General features: G+C 43.0%; 1 protein-coding gene across 3 annotated transcripts; it reads left to right on the forward strand.

Moving 5' to 3' along the window:
- The first annotated feature begins 37 nt into the window (after nt 1-37).
- On the forward strand, nt 38-19097 carry SNRNP35 (small nuclear ribonucleoprotein U11/U12 subunit 35). 3 transcript variants are annotated; one of them, XM_001375218.4, is made up of 3 exons: nt 38-229; nt 14059-14183; nt 17961-19097. In XM_001375218.4, the coding sequence occupies exon 3, from the start codon at nt 17964-17966 to the stop codon at nt 18747-18749; it is 786 nt and encodes a 261-aa protein (XP_001375255.1). In that variant the 5' UTR covers nt 38-229; nt 14059-14183; nt 17961-17963; the 3' UTR covers nt 18750-19097. The 3 variants fall into 3 exon arrangements, with proteins under 3 accessions (XP_001375255.1, XP_056677860.1, XP_056677859.1); XM_056821882.1 differs by having other exon boundaries at nt 42-159; XM_056821881.1 differs by having other exon boundaries at nt 44-329.
- The last annotated feature ends 267 nt before the right edge of the window (nt 19098-19364 follow it).

Below are 19364 nucleotides of genomic sequence, written 5' to 3' on the forward strand. Positions count from 1 at the left end.
ACTAGAGGGGATTACTGCAAAGTTAGACTGGCAAAGGTAACTGATCCGAAGTGGGGAAGGCCGGCTGAGACTTGAGAACCGTTAAGGCTGAGGTCCTGGGCGGAAGGAGGAGGGGATTCCAAGCCGGCCTCCTGGGTGGAAAGGAAAAGTCTGGAGGATGTGGGTGACTGGAGGCTTAAAGGAAGTGAGACCCGAGCAGAGGACGCCCCTGCCAGTCTGGGTGACCTCTGTAAGGATGTGGGGGAGGGGGGGCGCTTCGGAATAGCGGAAACGGACTGGGAGGAGCAGCTCCTCGCCTAGTAACCGGGACGCGGCTCCAGGTTCCCATGGTGAGGGGGTGGAGGAGGACGCCTAACTTTTTCCTTCCCAGATTCAGCCTGACCAGCCACAGAACTCTTATTTTCAAATATGCGTGTACATCTGGGTTCCTGTGTATCCTCTGGGGTCACGAGAACACCTGGGGCGGTGGAAAAATGGGCCGGATTTGGAAAATAAAGGCTTTGCTTTGTTATGCACTAGCTGAGTGAGGGAGCAAACCTGAGAATGTCCCTGGCCTCAGTTTTCTCATCTGTTAAATGGGAGGGTTGGGCTAGATGGCCCCTAAAGTTTACCCTTTCCTCTCTGGATTTTGCTACGGCCCCCATCCAGGCTTCCAGGACCAGGAGTCGAGGGCTCTGGTCTCTCCTCTGATGGGAAGCCAGGCTCATTGCCACCTCTCAGCGTCAGAGGATCTGTGGTCAGTGCATAAGCAAACTCTGAGGGTTTTGCTTTGTGCTAAGCTTGGGCATACAGAATAAGAGATCTTCAGAGTCCACAGAGAAGACAGGTCTTTAGCGGTTTGGGTCCTGGACACCTTGGTCCAAGTGAAGCACATGAACCCCTTCTCAGAATCACGTTTTTATTTTTAATCAGAATTGAAGGAAATGCTAAATTTCACTTGGAGGTTAGAGAAAAGAAAGATGCCTTTTTTTTCCCAACCAAGTTCACAGACCCCCAAAATCTATCATTAGGCCCCTTGATAGTCGGTGGGAACCCCAGTCTAGGCTAAAGGCCCCATTTTAAAAAACAGGAAAGAGAAGACTGGATAAGTGGTGTTTGTTGGCCAGAAATCCCAGAATTTCTTGAGTTATCAGAGCTCTCACAGACCATGGAGTCCAACCCATGCTGAATACAGCGATTTCTTAATGAGTTATAGTGGGGATGTTTTGGGGATATGGTGTGGGCTAGATGAGGAGGGGAATATCTGAAGAGGGATCAGTCAAAGCAGGGTAGTCCATAAGAGGACAGGATTGGTTTAGATGACTTCTAGGGCCTTTCCTAGCTTTAGATTTAGTATATAGCAAATTGATTTTGAGTTTTAATGTAGTTAGTTTTGGTTTTCTGTATTAGCGATAGGAGAGTAAAAAGTTTTGTTTGAATTGTTCAAATAGGATTTACAAGATGCAGTTTGCATGAGTTTGAGATAGTTGTTATTTTAGATAGTTGCAAATATTATCTCATTTGACCCTCACACCAATCCTGATAGGTATCCTAATCTTCATTTTACTGATGAGAAAATTGAGGCAGACAAGTTAAGTGACTTATCACACCCAGTGAGTGTCTGAGGCTGTATTTTACTTCAGGTCTTCCTAACTCTAAGTCCAGTGCTCTATCCATTGAGCAACACCATTGCCTCTATACTGCTCAGATCCTTCTAGTATATCTCCAATAAGTGCTCCTTTAGCCTGCACATGAAGACCTCTTTGAACCTCAGTTTCCCCATCTGTAAAATGGAGGTAGTGCTACCTCATGGGGTTGTTTGGATCAAAGACATAACAATTGTCAAAATCTTTGAAATGTAAGAAGGTGCTACTTGGCCCTAGGGCAGTGGAAAGACCTCTGGGCCTGACGTCAGAAGAAGTGGGTTTATTTGTGCCACTTCCTATCTATTTAAGGGTGCGTAAATCCCCTCAGATGTCTGGGTTTCCCTTTCCTCACCAGATTAATGAAGGGGTTGTACTAGAAAGCCTCTAGAACTCTTCAAGTTCTAAATCTGGGATCCTAGAGGGCGGAGAACTAGGAACAGTGAGTAAAAATTGTAAAAAAAAAAAAACAACTGAGACTTTATTGTAAGGGGAAAATTCCCTAAGTAGAAGAGCTGGAATGGGCTCCCTTGGGAGGTACCAGAAGACCTTGGGCAAAGGGTGTACCTAGGGGAGATCTCATTCAGGTATGGGTTGGACCCGGTGGCCTGGGAGGTCAGACTTCCAGCTGTGTTGATTCCAGATGTGATTCTGTCTGATTTATAGTTGCAGCAGGAGTCAGGAACATGACAGGGTCAGTCATGGGCTCTGTTGAGCATTACCAGGGTGAAAGGGTGGCCATCCCTTTTGGGTGGACAAAGTGGACCAGGCTGTCTTATAGAAGCAAGATGTCACTCCTGGCTAAAGTCCAGGCTGCAAATTAAGACGATGACTAGCAATGAGTCACCTTGCCTAAGACAGGAGAACTTGGAGTCTCTAGAAGAAATTATTCTGAAGTCCCTTAAGAAGACATAGAGGCAAGTCAAAGCAGTGGACAAACTGCTAGTGCCAGGACATTTCAAGGTGGAAAGCAGGGGTACAGAGAACTGCTCTGGAAGCTGCTACCCCCAACTGTCCAAGCCTCCCTTCTGAGATTGCTTCCCCTCTGTTCAGTTCTGTCTGACTCTTCTTGACCCTATTTCTTGGCAAAGAGACTGAAATTGTTTGTCATTTCCTTCTCCAGCTCATTTGAGGAAACTGAGGTAAATAAGGTTAAGTGACTTGTCCACAGTCACACAGCTAGTAAGTGTCTAAGGCTTGATTTTAAATCAAGTCCTTCCTATTCCAGGGCTAGCATTCTATGCCGTGGTCAGAGTCCAGCCCCACTCGGGACTCCAGGGTTCCCGGCAGGTGATGAACAATAAGTCAAAATGGATAACATAAAATAAATAACAAATGGAAGAAAGCTTAATCATTACAGCCATGGGACTGATTTGCATCTCCGAGCTGCTCCACATTCCCAGGCCTGGGATTTATTTTTATATCCATTTTCTTGGCATGCAGATACACAAAATCAAAGAGAGGTAATTGGAAAAGTGATACATTAACTTTTTTTTTTTAAACCCTTACCTTCCGTCTTGGAGTCAATACTGTATATTGGCTCCAAGGCAGAAGAGTGGTAAGGGCTAGGCAATGGGGGTCAAGTGACTTGCCCAGGGTCACACAGCTAGGAAGTGGCTGAGGCCAGATTTGAACCTAGGACCTCCCATCTCTAGGCCTGGCTCTCAATCCACTGAGCTACCCAGCTGCCCCCGATTCATTAACTTTTAACAAATCACTTGATTAACATTCTATATTTTTGTATTGTAATTACAGACAGAATAAAGGTTGCACACAAGATAAATGATTTCATCACAGGTGGCTTACTAGGGAGTTTGACTTACTGATTTGTGTAATTGAGTTACTGAAGCATATTGAAGCTTAGTGTACCTGTACTGTACCTGTACGTATTGTATGGGCCTCTATGATTGATTTGTGTGCTGGCTTCATGAGAAAGTTTTGGGCTTGGCCTATAGCTGCAGTTTCACTGGGAATTATGCACCTAAATAAAAGTTAACCCATGATAGTCTTTTGGGGATTGGGTTTAAGGGTCTTATCTTTTGGTGATGCTTTGGGGAATTAGGGTACAGGTGTTTTGCTCTTGCATTATTTCTTTTGAGACTAGGGGGAATCATGTCAATTCATAGGTAAGGGGCATTGATGAAAGAAGTCATGTAAAAGGGGGTTGGGTGGGCAGTCACATCTCACCAAGGATCACTCTGTGGTCTCCCCAGCTACCACATGTGACTGTCAAGGCGTCATGGTCTGATGGCTCCCAGCAATTCTATCCACTTTGCCACCTAGCTGCCCCACCCAGCTGCTATTCCCTAACTAAGGCTGAGAGAATATAATAATAATAATAATAATAATAATAATAATAATAATAATAATAAAATATTTTAAAAGGGTCAAAGAACTAGGTAGTGTCTCCAGCAGGATTCAAATTCCAGTGTTCAGCTCTGGACTTAGAGCACTGGACCTAGTCTCTAAATACCCCCCAAATACCTTTCTAGACTAAATAAAGGCAGGGATGTGGACAATAGATAAAGCCTCAACCTAGAGCCTAGAAGACCTGGGTTAAAATCTAATCTCAGATATTAACTGTGTGACCCTGGGCAAGTCACTTAACCTCTCTTTACCTTAAAATCAATACTGCTCAAATCAAAATGACTTTTTTAGCAGCTTTAAAAAAAGAGGGAAAATAGAGAAATGTTATTCCTAATCCCTTACTCACCACTATGCCTTTGCCAAGGCTGTCCCCTTTGCCAGGAATGTTTTTCCTCACCTCAAGCCTCTAGAAATCCTTAGGTTCCTTCAAACTGCAGCTCAAGTATCACCTCCTATATGAAGTCTTCATCCCTCCAGTTCTATATGTCTTCTCACTCAAAATGATCATTTATTTTTATATCCTTTATTTGAAGGTGAGGGGAGTTCAGAGTAGCTGTGTCAATCACTTTTAGTTTTTCATCTAAAATAAACTCCCTAGAACCAAAGAGGAGGGAATCCAGTGGAACTCTGGGGCCATTATATTGCCCCACTAAGCTTAAAATAATCTAATTATTGTGAAAGAGGGACTACATTTTTTCATACATGTTTTCTAATGCTAATTGAATTTGTAACCCCATTAAATGTAGGACTGTTTAATTTCTGCCTTTGCATTTCCAGGGCCTTAAAGTACCTGGCACAGAACCTAATAAATTCTGATTGATTAATTGACAAGAGCCTACTACTTTTTTTGGCTTTGATGAATCTAGAGGGCCTACTAGAGATCATGCCTTGAAACTCCCTTATTTTATAAGGAGGTGGAGGGAAGGCCGGAGTGAGAATGTAATTTCCACAATATCACCTATCTATAAATGAATGAAGGAGCATTTACTAGTTAAGGGCATAATACTAAGAGGGATGTGTAGTCTTTAACCCGGGGTTAATGGATACACCCAGCAAGCCAGTCCCTATTCTTATACTGCAGTTTTGTTGTTCAGTTGTGGCCAACTCTGGTTCCATTTGGGGCTTTTTGGGCAAAGATCCTAGAATAGTTTGTCATTTCTTTCTTCAGGTCATTTTCTACAGATGAGGAAACTGAGGCAAACAGGGTGAAGTGACTTGCTAGGAAGTGTCTGGGTTCAGGTTTGAACTTATGAAGATGAGTCTTATTAACTTCATGCCCAATACTCTATCCACTGCACCACCTAGATGCCCCTGCGTGAGGAACTAATCCTGCTTAACAACGGAGATAATACAGCTACAAGTCGGTTCAGCTTCACAGAGAATGGAAAGGCCCAAAGGTCTTTGGTGCTCCAGAAAGGTCATCATGAAAAGCAGACCCTCTAACACCAAATCCAGTATTTTTTCCATGACATCGTCTGTATGAAGCTAATTAATCATTGATTACTATCAGATTGATTATGTCAATTATGATTGCTCCATTCATCATGGAAGGTTCTGCCTTGTAGTAGTTTCAAAGGATCTCCAACCAGTGCCCTGCTAAGCTGGGCATATAGAAGTATTTGACTCAGCACATCCTGATGCCTCCTTCTGAGTAGAAGCCATTGAATGGTGGCCATCATATAGCACAGAAAAGGGAAGGCAAGTCCTAGTGACTGAGGAAGCATTGAGTGAGTGAATTGGTGAAGGCATAAAGGCAGATGCCACCACTGAGAACACTAGTTGGCTCTAAGCCAGAATTAGGGGGCCCAGTTCAAATGCCTGTAGTAGGATCAGAAACTAGACACACTCTGTCCACTAGGCTACATTGACTCTCAAGGGAGAGGCCCAAGTTCACAGATCTCGTTAGTTTTAGGGTCAAGATTTTTAAGGAGTTGTGAGTTTCCTTTTAACTCTAAATCTTTTCTTTTTCTTTTTTAAATTGTTACCTTCTGTCTTGGAATTAATACGAGGTGATAAGGGATAGACAATGGAGGTTAAGTGATTTGCCTAGGATCACACATCTAGGAAGTGTCTACAACTCCAGGCCTGGAGCTCTCAACCCAGGTGCTACCTAGTTGCTCCTATTTAAACATTAAAAAAAAACCCATCCTTAGTTTCTGCCTTAGAATCAATACTGTGTGTGGCACGGGAAAAGCCAAGATGGTGGCTTGGTAGCAGTAAAAGCTGAAACCACTATAAACAATTCTTCCAAACCAATCTTTAAAAAATATCTCAAAATGATGGGAGTCAAAAACCAATAGCAAGACTGAGTGAGGGGTTTCTACTGCTGAACACAACCTGAAAGGTAGGCAGAAAGAGTTGATTTTCATGGGATAAGGGAGAAATGGAAGCAAAGCTGCACACAGAGGAGTGCAGGCAAACTACATACACAATATCAGCATCCCAAGACCCTGTCTACACCAACAACAAAGCACCCCACACCCTAGACCCACCCCTTGAAGTTTCAGGTTGTGGCACCAGCTCACAGGGAGGCCCTTTTAAGCCTACACTATGATAAAGACCTTAGCTCTAGGGCAAAATATCAAGAGTTCTGAGTACTACAAGCCATCAGCAGAAGAGACAGAATCATCACCTTTCAGAACTCCCAGTCCATAGGCATTAAAAGGCTGAAAAAAATAAGCAAAGAGAAAAAGAAACACTCAACCCTAGAAACTTTCTAGCAAGACAAAGAGGAAGATAGGGGTCAGTGAGATCCAAGCAACTACATGTAAAACTTTAAAGAAAAATGGGAATTGGCCTCAGGAGCTGGAAGAACTAAAAAATGAATTAAAAAATCAAATAAGACAGGTTGAAGAAAAATGGGAAAAAGAAATAAAAACAATGCAAAAAGAAAATAACAATTTAAAAAGCAAAATTGGTCAACTAGGGAAAAGGACAAGAATCCAGTGAAGAAAAGACTTTTTTTAAAAAACAGAATTGACCTACTGGAAAAAGAGGCAAAAAACCAAAAATGAAGAGTTCCATGAAAAGTAGAATGGACCAAATGGAAAAGGAGGATCAAAGGAGGCCATGGAAGAAATTCATTTCTTAAAAATTAGAATTGGGCCAATAAAAGCTAATGACTTCATAAGACATCAAGAAAAGAAACAAAAATCAAAAGAATGAAAAAGAAGAAAACATGAAATATCTCGCTGAAAAAACAACTGACTTGGAAAATAGATCCAGGAGAGACAATTTTTTAAAAAATCTCTCACCTTCTGTCTTGGAGTCAGTATGGTAAGGGCTAGGAAATGGGGGTGAAGTGACTTGCCCAGGGTTACATAGCTAGGAAGTGTCTGAGGCTAGATTTGAACCTAAGACCTCCCATCTCTAGATCTGGCTCTCAATCCAGGAGAGACGATTTATTTATAATACTACCCAAAAGTCAGGGCAAAAAAACCCCCAAACATTAAAGTACAAGAAATTATCAAAGAAAACTGCCCTGATATTCTTCTTTTTAAAACATTATTTTATTTGGTCATTTCCAAACATTATTCATTGGGAACAAAGATCATTTTCTTTTCCTCCCCTTCCCCCCCCCCCCACCTCTCCCATAGCTGACGCGCGATTCCACTGGGTATCACATGTGTTCTTGATTTGAACCCATTTCCATGTTGTTGGTATTTGCATTAGAGTGTTCATTTAGAGTCTCTCCTCAGTCATATCCCCTCCACCCCTGTAGTCAAGCAGTTGCTTTTCATCGGTGTTTTTACTCCCACATTTTATCCTCTGCTTGTGGATAGTGTTTTTTAGATCCCTGCAGATTGTTCAGGGACATTGCATTATCACTAATGGAGAAGTCCATTATCTTCGATTGTACCACAATGTATCAGTCTCTGTGTATAATGTTTTCCTGTTTCTGCTCCTTTCGCTCTGCATCACTTCCTGGAGGTCATTCCAGTGCCCTGATATTCTTGAACAACATGGCAAAATAAAAATTGAAAGAATACACAGAATACACAATAATAGCAATATTTGGAATGATCGAATGTGATAGACTTTGTTATGAATAGCAATACAATGATCCAAAACAATTCTGATGGACTTATGAAAAAAAGAATGCTATCCACCCCCAGAGAAAGAATTGTTGGAGTAAGAATACAGATGGAAACATGATTTATCTCTTGTTTATTTGGGGTTTTGTTTTATATGATTATTTGCTTACAAAAATGAATAAGATGGAAATATTGTTTTGTGTGACAATACATGTATAACTCTGATTGAATTGTTTGCCATCTCTGGGATGGGGCAGAGAGGAAAAGAGGGAGACAAATTTGATTATATAACTTTGGAAAACTCCTGTGGAAATTTGTTATTTAAAAAACCAAATTCTTTTTAAAGGATCAATACTGTGTATTGGTTCCAAGGAAGAAGAAGAAGCAGTAAGAGCTAAACAATGGGGGTTTAAGTGACTTACCCTGGGTCACACAGCTAGAAAGTGTCTGAGACCATATTTGAACCCAAGACCTGCCATCTCTAGGCCTTACTCTATCACCTTGCTGCCCCCCAACTCTCAATCTTAAAGTCCTAATTTCAGAAATGTAGGGGCCTCACTGATCGCTGGTTCCATTTTCTCTTTTACAAATTGTGACTAGAGACAATATAAATTCATGTTATCTCATCTCAATACTTCATCAAGGCCTACCATAATCAGTTCACTACCTTTCTGCAGTTGCTTTTCCAAATCTTTTTCCTCTTCTAGCCTCCCATGACACTGCCTACAATCCCTACTTCTCTGCCAAAGACCTTGACATGTATTTTCACCCTCCTTTCACAAGAAGAGACCCTTCTTGCCAAAACAAACCCCTCTATAGGCACCCATACCACCCTCTTCCATCTTCTCTAGCAGATTGTCCTTAATATCTCCACTTTCTAGTCAATCTTTTTTTTTTGACCCTTACCTTCTTAGGTAACTATTCTAAGACCACCCTCTTCCATCTTCTCTAGCAGATTGTCCTTAATATCTCCACTTTCTAGTCAATCTTTTTTTTTTGACCCTTACCTTCTTAGGTAACTATTCTAAGACCACCCTCTTCCATCTTCTCTAGCAGATTGTCCTTAATATCTCCACTTTCTAGTCAATCTTTTTTTTGACCCTTACCTTCTTAGGTAACTATTCTAAGGCAGAAGGTCTATAAGGGCTAGGCAATTGGAATTAAGTGACTTGCATGGAGTCACACAGCTAGGAAGTGTCTGAGGCTTGATTTGAGTCCAGGTTCTCCTGACTCCAGGCTTGGTGCTCTATCCACTATGTTACCTAGCTGTCTCCAATGCCTGAATTTTCTCTCCTTATCTCTACCTCCTGGCTGCCTTCAAATCTCAGGTTAAATCCTACCTTCTGCCAAGAAGACTTTTCTTATTTCCTATAAAACTTGGGCCTTCCTTCTGAGATCATTTCTATTCAACATTGTGTTTATCTTATTTGTACAAAGCTGCTTGTATGTTGTCTCCTCTATTAGAATGTGAACCCTCAAGGGCAGAGACTGATTTTTGTCATTTTGTGTCCTGTGAAAGAGAGTTCTTTACTCTATTGTCTATCCTGAGTTAACACTAACTTAAGTACCTCACTAGATTGTGAAGAGGGTATTAACTCTCCTTTGTCTACCTTTTGATTGAATCAATACAAGCTTAAACTAGGTGAAGGAGCTCCAAAACCACTTAATGAATTCACACCCTCAGAAACTCAATCAGCCAGGATGAGCCTTCACCTCTCCAGAAGGTGAATTTTAGAAAAGTCACACCCTTAGATAAGAACTTAAGCTTCAGAAGGTGAGAAGTTGACCCCACAGACACTGCCCCCTGGGCAGAGCTAGACAATTTAGAAACTGTAATTGGCCCCTGTGAAGAGGGTAAGGGACAAGGAGCCACCATAAAAGCCACAAAATCCTTTGGCTTGAGGCAGACTGTCTTTGAGAATATAGTCGGAAGAGAGTGTCTCCTGGAGATAGTCTTTGAGGGAACTTTGCTGGAGACTGTGGCTTGGATTGTGGGCTTGGAGCTTGGCTTCAACTTGGACTCTGACTCCTGGACTACTTCACTGGTGAGTGAAAGGCTGACTCCTTTCCTGGTTTCTGAAGGGACTAGCTTCCATCTTGGAGGAGATCATATCACTACTCAGTACTGGCCTTCCTGGTTAAGAGCTAATTAATCTCTGCCTGGATGACGATAAGATAGATAACTTTTCTATCCCCTTCAAGTCTCTCCACTTTATTGTTTCCTCTATTTTCTAAATAAATGTCTGACTCTAGACATAATAAATATTGGCAACCACATAATTTCATAAAATTATTGTCCTTAATTTTCACCTTTACAAGCCCCAGAGCTTAGCCAAGGGTCTGGCATCCCGAGGGTGCTTAATAAATGTATGTTGATTGATTGATTCCCTCTCTCTCATTTGCTTCTGAACCCTTAGCAATTGGCATCTGACTTCATATTCACTGCTGTCTCCAAAGGTGTCAGTAATCTCTCAATCCTTATCTTTCTTGAGCTCTCTGCAGGCTTGGCACTGCCCACCCCCTTCCATATCTCTGTCCTGGGACCACTTTTCTCTTAAACAGGTACTGGTAATCTCATCAGCTCTCATGGGTTCAATTATCATCTCCATAGAGATGATTCCCGGATGAATTTACCTAGTCTCTTTCTTGAATTCCAATATTGCATCAGCAACTGCCTATCAGAGAGCTTAAATTGGATGCCTTGTAGGCATCTCAAATGTATCATGTCTAAGACTCATTGTCCTTCCTGATAGAACTTCCCTATTACTGCTGAGGCCACCAACATCCTTCCCATTATCCACATATACAACCTTGGCATGTTCTTCTAGGCCTGACTGTTGGCAAATCTTAACATTTCTACCATCATATACCTCTTCTGCATCCCCTTGTCTCCTCTCACACAGCTATCACCCTAGTTTAGGCTGGCTTTAAGCCCTCATCATCTCTGTCCTGGTCTAATGCAATAGGCAGACCTATGTAAAGTTTGGAGAAACATCTTTTCTCTCTTGATCCTTCAAAAATCTATTTTTCTTCCCTAGACCACTTGTGCCCCATCTATACTGGTTTGTTTTTAAAATTTAAAATGTTTGAGGGCAGCTAGGTAGCTCAGTGGATTGTGAGTCAGGGCTAGAGATGGGAGGTCCTAGGTTCAAATCTGGCCTCAGACATGTCCTAGCTCTGTGACCCTGGACAAGTCACTTAACCCCCAACTGTCTAGCCCTCTCTTCTACCTGGGAACAGATAAAAAGTACTGATTCTAAGATAGAATGTAAGGATTTTTGAAAAATAAAATCCAAGTAATTGGTTAATAAGTGACTGTTGACTGGCTTTCCATCAGGTTGAGGCCACAATACATATTATTAGAGAGACAAAGGCCAAGATAATAAGTGATGTCCTTAGCAAGTTAAGAGAAGGGAGGCTTTGTAAACTCTAACAGATACAGAGAAGCTAAGGAGATATGAACCAATGTTAACTAGTTAATTAGTATTTCCAAAGGAAATAAGGCAGTGATTCCTGAGAGTGAAAAGTTTTTACCTTTCAGAGATTTAGACTCATTTTAACAAAAAGGACATCTGAGGCCTGAGATGAAGGGATTTGCCTCAGGTCACATTATTAGTAAATTCCTCTAAATCTAGGGGTTTTCCCTCCAACCCAGTTCAGAGCTCAGGCAAGTCTTTCTCAAATTATTTGTTAAATGTACTAATTGAAAATGAATATTATTCCACCTGATTGAGTTGAAAAGTTTAGGCCAGTCATTTCCCTTTTCTTTTGTTATTCCTATCTATAAGAGAAGTGGACATCCTTGTATGTCTTAATAAAATTATAGAAGTCTTCCCAACCTGCTTATAAATCTTAAAGCATTACAGGCAAACCTCAGAGATATTGAGGGTTCGGTTCCAGACCACTGCAATAAAGTGACTACTCAAATAATGGGAGTCACATAAATTTTTTGATTTTCCAGCGCATATAAAAGTTCATACTATAATGTGCTCTATTAAGAGGGTAATAGTATTATGCTTTAAAAACATGCATAACTTAGAATACTTTTTTTGCTAAAAAATTCCAACCAGCCTCTGAACCTGCTGAGAGTTGTGTCCTTTATGCTGGTGGTGGTGGTTGGCTCTTGCCTCAGTACTGATGGCTGTTGACTGACTGGTGCTGCTGAAGGTCTGGGTGGCTATGGCCATTTCTTAAAATAAGCCAGTAGCGAAGTTTGCTGCACCAATCGGCTCTTCCTTTCATATAAGATTTCTTTGTAGCATACGGAATGCTATTTGATGGCATTTTGCCCAAAGTAGAATTGCCTTCAGAATTGGAGTTAATCCTATACCCTGATGCTGCTTTATCAGCTCAGTTTACATAATATTCTTTAATATTATTGTGTCTCAAGGAATGGAGAAGCCAGAGGAAAGGGAGACACTAGGAAGAGCCAGTCAGTGAAGCAGTCAGAACACACACACAATATTTATTTTATATGGGCAGTTCGTGGGATGCCAAAAGAATTATAATGGATGTCAAAGATCACTGATCATAGATCACCATACCAGATATAATCATCACAAGGTTTGGAATATTTTGCGAAGTACCAAAATGTGACACAGAGACATGAAGTAGGTACAGGCTCTTGGAAAATGGCACTGCTAGACTTGCTAGGCTCAGAATTGCCACACTCTCTTTTTAAATCTTACTTTCTCTCTCAGAATCAATACTGTATATTGGCTCCAAGGCAGAAGACAGGCAAAGACTAGGCAATGGGGGTTAAGTGACTTGCTCAGGGTCATAAAGCTAGGAAGTATCTGGGGCCAGAGGTGAGCCCGGACCTTCTGTTTCTAGCCCTGGCTCTCAATCCATTGAACTACCTACCTGTTTTTACACTTTCAATTTGTTTAAAAAACAAACAACAAAAACCAATCTTATAATTGTCTAGAAAGCACAATAAGGAGATATGCCTGTTTATACATACTAGCTATTCTTTACTACTATTGCTACTACTTATTATTTGTTGGTCAGTTCTTTCCAATTCTTTGCCACCCCATGATCCAAACTATCCATGAGGTTTTCATGGCAAAGATATTAGAGTGATTTGTAATTTCCTCCCTCAAGGAATTAAGGTAAAGAGGTTAAGTGACTTTCCAGGTCCACACAGCTAATAAGTGTCTGAGGTTTTATTTGAACTCAGGTTCTCCTGATTCCAGGCCCACTGAGTCACCTAGCTGCCTCTACTACTACTATTACTACTAGTTATGTTATGATGAGGACTACCAGGAACACTGCTTTGACTACAATCAAAAAGACAACTAGGAACCCCAGTTCTGCCACTGTGTAGCTGAGTAACTTCAGAGAAATCACTGGTCCTTCCTAGGCCTCAGTTTCCCATCTCTAAAATGAGGAGATTGGGTGTTAAAGCAGAAAAAGCCCTGGATTTTGGACTCAGCTAACCTATGGCTACCCATACTTTTTAATTAATTAATTAATTAAACCCAAGGGAGCCTGTTTCTTGCTTTACAAAATGGGAGACTTAACTAGATGATCCTTTTGGGGGGTACTTTTTACCCAGATTTGATTCTATAATATTATGACCTAGTGTTTGAGTCTTGGATGACCACTGGACAAGTCACTTCCACTCAGTTTCCTCATCTGTAAAACAGCTTGGCCTAAATGACCACAAAGATCCTTGCCTAGTCCAAAGATTCCTTCCCCTCTGCTTAACTCCATATCCCGCTCCATCCTCCCTTGCCAGCAGAAGATGGGGAGTATGGACTAACGGGAGGTGGGGTGGAGGGGAGGGCAGAGGGAAATAGCCCTCCTCCTGCTTGGGCGCACGCCCTACTCCACGTGCTCACCATCCTATCAGCGCTTTCGAAACAGCACATTCCCGCACACGCTTTGCTAAAAATTATTTTGGCACAAAAAAAGAACTTTTCCTTCGTTTTAAAGATCAGAAAATGCTATTCTCCACTTTTTAAGTATAATACAATTAATTTCTTAACTTGGAATAATATATATGTGTAAGACTTTTTTTTTCTTTTTTAAAGGAGGGAGGCAGTAATCTGTAGCAGCAAATCGGCCGCACCCAACATCAAGTTTCGCGCGCGGCTTCCCGGAAGTTGGAGGTGGGCCAAGTCCTCAGTTAAAGAGCGAGCCTGGATTCTGGTGGAGGGTAAGTTGAGGCGACTGCTTGGGGAAGGAGGAAAGGGGGGGGGGTATGTGCCTAGTACCAGACCCATTTTGCCCCATCCCCAAAGCCATTTTTATACGACCGTGGGCACTGGCCGCCATGTTGGATATTGGCAAAGGCGGCGGCCTTGTTTGAGCTCGGATGCCCGGGCTGGGGTGGGTCGGAGACCCGATGTGCAAGGCAGCCTCCCAGGGAAATGGCGAAGCTAAGGCCCCGGGCTAAGAGAGGCGGAGAGATTGTTTTTGGGCGGTTCTGGGCAGGGAAACCTAGCTTCCCGGTGGCCAAATGCGCATGCTCCGTCATGGAGTTCCGGCTTTGGCTCTGGCCCTCCCCTGCTCGCGGTTGGCCTAGGAGATCCCGAGAGGGGTTGGACCACGCAGGCGCCGCTCTCCCGGAGGGCGTGGAGAGCACAGCCTGCAAGGTATGCACGTGGTCCCCTGCTTGGGTTTCTCTAGCTGAGGAGACTGACGGGGCACACTGGAGGAACTCCAGGGAGTCAGAAAAAGTCACTTTTTTTTTAATAGGACATTTAAAGAGAGAGACTTTTAGTTTTCCCAAGCCATGAGGCTTCTCTCACATCTGCCCTCTTTTCTCTGCGGAGACACAGCCATTCCCATGTTTTGGCCTTCATTTCCTCTCATCTGGACCTTTGCAATAGCTCTTATTGGTCTCCTGGCTTTAAGAATCTCCACCATCGCCGCAGCCCAGGCGATCAAGCCAGCCACAATTATTTACTCAGTGCTACTGTTCTGTGTATTACTGTGATATTACTAAAAAGCTAATCTGTTTATGTGATTGATTTCCCTGCTTGGAAAATCCCAGTGGCTTCCTGTCGCCTTTAGGATCCAGTTAACACCCGCCACCACCTGGCTCCAGCCTAGCATTCTAGACTTTGTACATTGCATCATCCACTGTATTCCAGCCAAACCGAGGCTTGTTGGCTACCCCTGTACAAGACACTGCATCCTTCCTTTTCCTTCTTCAGAGGCTCTCCCTAGCTGGAATGCAGACTGGTCAAATATTTATCAGGCTCTTTTCATAATCCAGGCAGTGAGGGGATGCCAAGTAAGATGACCCAGCTCCTGAAGAGCTCCTAATTAGTATTATTTGTTGTTCAGGCTTATCCAACTTCTTATGATTCCATTGCAAAGATAATAGAGTGGTTTGCCATTTCCTTTTTCAGCTCGGTTTATAGATGAAAAAAACTAAGCTACCAGAGTGAAGTGACTTGCCCAGGATCACACAGCCAGGATGTGTCAGAAGTCACATTTGAATTCAGGTCTTCCTGTGTTCTGGCTCAGCACTCTATCCACTATATCACTAAAACTACCAGTTAGTAGTTCAATAAATACTTGTTGTCTGGTTGACAAATAATCTCATAGGCCCCTTCCAGATCCAAATACTAATCATTTTGGGAACTGAAAAGGTCATGTGGTCCATCCTCCTGACTGATTGGAATCTTCTTTGACAACATGCTGAATATGAGACCTGCTGACAGACTGCTAGGATAGTGGAGGCAAAGTAGTGTTAACAGCAAAAGACCTCAACCTGGCATCGGGGTCCCGGGGTTCCAATTCTAGCTTTGTTACTTAAGAAGCAAATAGAGCTGGGAGAGTTGGTGGGCCAAGGGTTAGAGAGCCAGACCTGGGGACAGGAGGTCCTGAGTTCAAATGAAGCCTTAGACACTTCCTGGCCTTGTGACCCTGGGGCACTTAACCCCAGTTGCCTAGCTCTTACCCCTCTTCTGCCTTGGAATGGACAGTATCAATTCCAAGACAAGATGTTTTTGTTGTTTGTTTTTTTAAAGAAGGAAATAGGCAAGGCCCTAAATTTTTTATGGCTCCTATTCTTCAGATGTAAAAGGAAGGCTTTAGACTACCAGCTCTGAATTTAATTGAAATCTTCTGTAGCTGCTTAGTTGGGCTTGGCAAGCTGCTGGCCTGAAGGTATGATAATTACATTCTCCAGGAGGTTTACTTTCTTTTATTTAAAAGTTTGAGCAACTAAGAAACAGACTCATTCTACTTCCTGAAAGCTTGCTGTGGGTCTTTGGCTGTCTCCAGCCCTGGCCACACTTAAAACCCCAAAGTACATGAGGCCCCCCACCTTCTGCTGGGAGCACATTGTCATTTTGCTGCCAGGCCTTTGTACAGAATCTAGTCTAACCCCTTTATTTTATAAGAAAGGAAACTAAGGCTATCAAAACCTGTAATTTTTTTCCCTTCAGAATCACAGAGTTGGCACAGGGAACTTGGAGGGTATCTAGTCTAATCTGCACTTGAAGAATTCCTTCTCTTACCTTACACAAATGGTGGTCAGGTTTTGCTTGGAATCCTCCAATGGGAGGGAGCCCTTTGCCTCCCTAGGCAGCCCAGTCCATTTCTGGATTGCTTTGTTAGTATTAACCAGAAACCCAACTATGAGCATTTGCTTAAGTTTTGTGCCCTCTGGGGGCCAAGCAGGAGAACTCTTGACTTCCTTTCTGCATAGTTGACTTCAGACCTTCATCTGATCTTCATATAGCATGCATGATCTGAGGCCTATCAGTCTCTCTGAAGTCTCTAGGTGTCTTCAGAATTTTAAGAAGTACCCATGTCTGAATTCGAACCCAGAACTCCTAACTCTTTGACCTCCACCACACTACCTTATTGGGTAGTCATGACAAATGAACTCTTTTTGCCATACAAAGGTGAACCAGTTCCAGGTCCCTGAGGATTTCATGTACATAATTTATTGGTCAGCCCAGTCAGTATTTTTAATTTGTTCATAACTGCCTTGTAGTTTTGTATGACATTAGGTTACTTCACCTAAACAATATTGTGCCCCCCCCCCCCCCATCAGTCCCCACAACAAAGTAACATGCCCTTTAAACCTATATGGGCAGAATTGTTTTTACCCTCCTAAGGTAGAGATTGGGGGGGGGCAGGGAAGAGGGACAGACAGTCCATCAAGGTGTTTTTGGGGGGGATAGCCCCAGGGAAAGTGACTTTTCAGGATGTATTGCAGGAGGATGCTGGTAGGAATAGTGAACTGTTCTGCTTGCTTTGCAGAGCCCATTTTTTAAAAGCCTATTTCACTTTTGGCTCTGTAGTTGCTAGAGGGTTACATAAGCATTGGCAGGATCTGAAATGTTGGCAGGCACTTTATTATTCCAATAAGGATTCCTATGAATTAATTACCATGTATCTGAAAGAATGTCATCTGCAATGCAGGCTTGCTGGGGAGAAATTACCATTGCAATTAATTCTCCTTCTTCAAGGCAGAAAGTGATCGCCAGCTTCTGAGAGTTGACTATTCAGCCTAGACCACCCCCCAGCTCGGGGCTGGCCTAAGCCTGATCCCTGCCCGAAGCAGGGTATAGAGCTAGAATTACTGTACATCAGGGTTGTAGTCTTATCCAGCTTATCCAGTGCCATGGAGTGGAAGGCTTGTTAGATGTGGGCAGGAGGGACCTGGGTGTGAATCTTGCCTCAGACACACTCGTGAGCCTCAGATCCACCCCCTGCAAAATGGGGGTAATCATACTTGCAGTTCTGCCCCATAGGAGTACTGTGAGGATCACAGAGGAAAATCCTTGAAGTGCTTTGCAAACCTTACTACTAGTATTACTAGGAGCCGCAGAACCATTCTTAGGGAACCCAATGTAGGGGATCTGGGTTTTGGCTGGTTGGCTCAACAAATGCTGTGGATAGTTTCCGGCCTCCTCAGATGCTGATGCTCATCAGACACAGGTACACTCACTGTCTCCCGCTTTTCTAGAGAATGAATGAGTGGATGCCCATTGCCAAAGAGTATGATCCTCTCAAGGCTGGGAGCATCGATGGGACGGATGAAGAGCCCCATGACCGAGCCATCTGGAGGGCAATGCTGGCCCGCTATGTTCCCAACAAAGGGGTGTCTGGGGATCCCCACCTCACTCTCTTTGTGGGCAGGCTGAACTTGCAGACAACAGAAGAAAAGCTGAAAGACGTCTTCAGCAGATATGGTGACATCAGGAAGCTGCGGCTGGTCCGGGATGTGGTCACAGGCTTTTCAAAGCGCTATGCTTTTATTGAGTACAAAGAGGAGCGATCGCTGTTGAAAGCTTACCGAGATGCCAACGGACTGGTTATTGATCAGCATGAGATCTTTGTCGACTATGAGCTGGAAAGAATCCTTAAAGGGTGGATCCCTCGGAGGCTTGGAGGAGGGTTTGGTGGAAAAAAGGAATCTGGGCAACTGAGGTTTGGGGGACGTGACCGGCCTTTTAGAAAACCCATTAACTTGCCAGTTTTCAAAAGTGACTTCTATGGAGAGGGGCAGAGAGAAAGGAGAGAATGGTCCCGAGATAGAACCTGGGACTGGAGGGCCAGAGACCATGACAGAGGCCGAGAGAAGAGACGGCAAGAAAGGGAGACCACCAGGTCCTGGGATGAGAATGAGAGGGAAAGAGAAAGAGATTTCAGAGATGAGAGGAACAGGGGCCGAGAGAGAAAAGACCGAGAGAGAAGAGATAGGAGCAAAGAACGAGACTCAAAAAAGCAGAGGGATGACGATAAACACAAGTAGTCATATGAACTTTTGGCATCTCTACGAAATCTCTCTCCTCTTCCTCTTCACCTGCATGGGTGTTGGTCACCAGTGCTTGGGGTGCTTTCTTCTTCTCCTTTCCTAAAAGGCTCAGCGGTCACCTCCTCCATGAAGTCTTCCTTTACATGCCCAGCTCAAAATGGACTTTTTCCTCTTTAGGTTTTCCAAAGCTCTCCCCTGAGCTCTCCTTTGCTACTCTCCTAGTCCAACCTGTTTTACCCTTATTATATTCTATTCTTGCATCCCAACCAGGCTCAAACTTTGCTCATCTTTGTACCGTCAGTCCTGTATACAATCAGCCGCTAAATAAATATTTGTTTCAGATGAGTCTAGTCACTTCACAATCATATTAACCTGATTGTTTCTAAGGACATTAAATGGAAAAGTAACACTGGGGACAGCTAATTGGTCAGTGGATAGAGCCAGGCCTGGAGATGGGAAGTCATCCTGGGTTCAAATCTACCCTTGGATACTTCTTAACTGTATGACCCTGGGCAAGTCACTTAAGCCCCATTGCCTAGCTCTTAGTACTCTTCTGTCTTAGAATCAATGCTTAATATTGATTTTATAATGGAAGATCAGGGTTAATAAAAA

The sequence above is a fragment of the Monodelphis domestica genome, chromosome 3 (assembly GCF_027887165.1).
Source record: "Monodelphis domestica isolate mMonDom1 chromosome 3, mMonDom1.pri, whole genome shotgun sequence".
NCBI classification, from domain to species: domain Eukaryota; kingdom Metazoa; phylum Chordata; class Mammalia; order Didelphimorphia; family Didelphidae; genus Monodelphis; species Monodelphis domestica.

Bases quoted from the DNA above. Each gene is read 5' to 3' on its own strand.
- SNRNP35 (XM_001375218.4), top strand. From the start codon at position 17,964: ATGAATGAGTGGATGCCCATTGCCAAAGAGTATGATCCTCTCAAGGCT.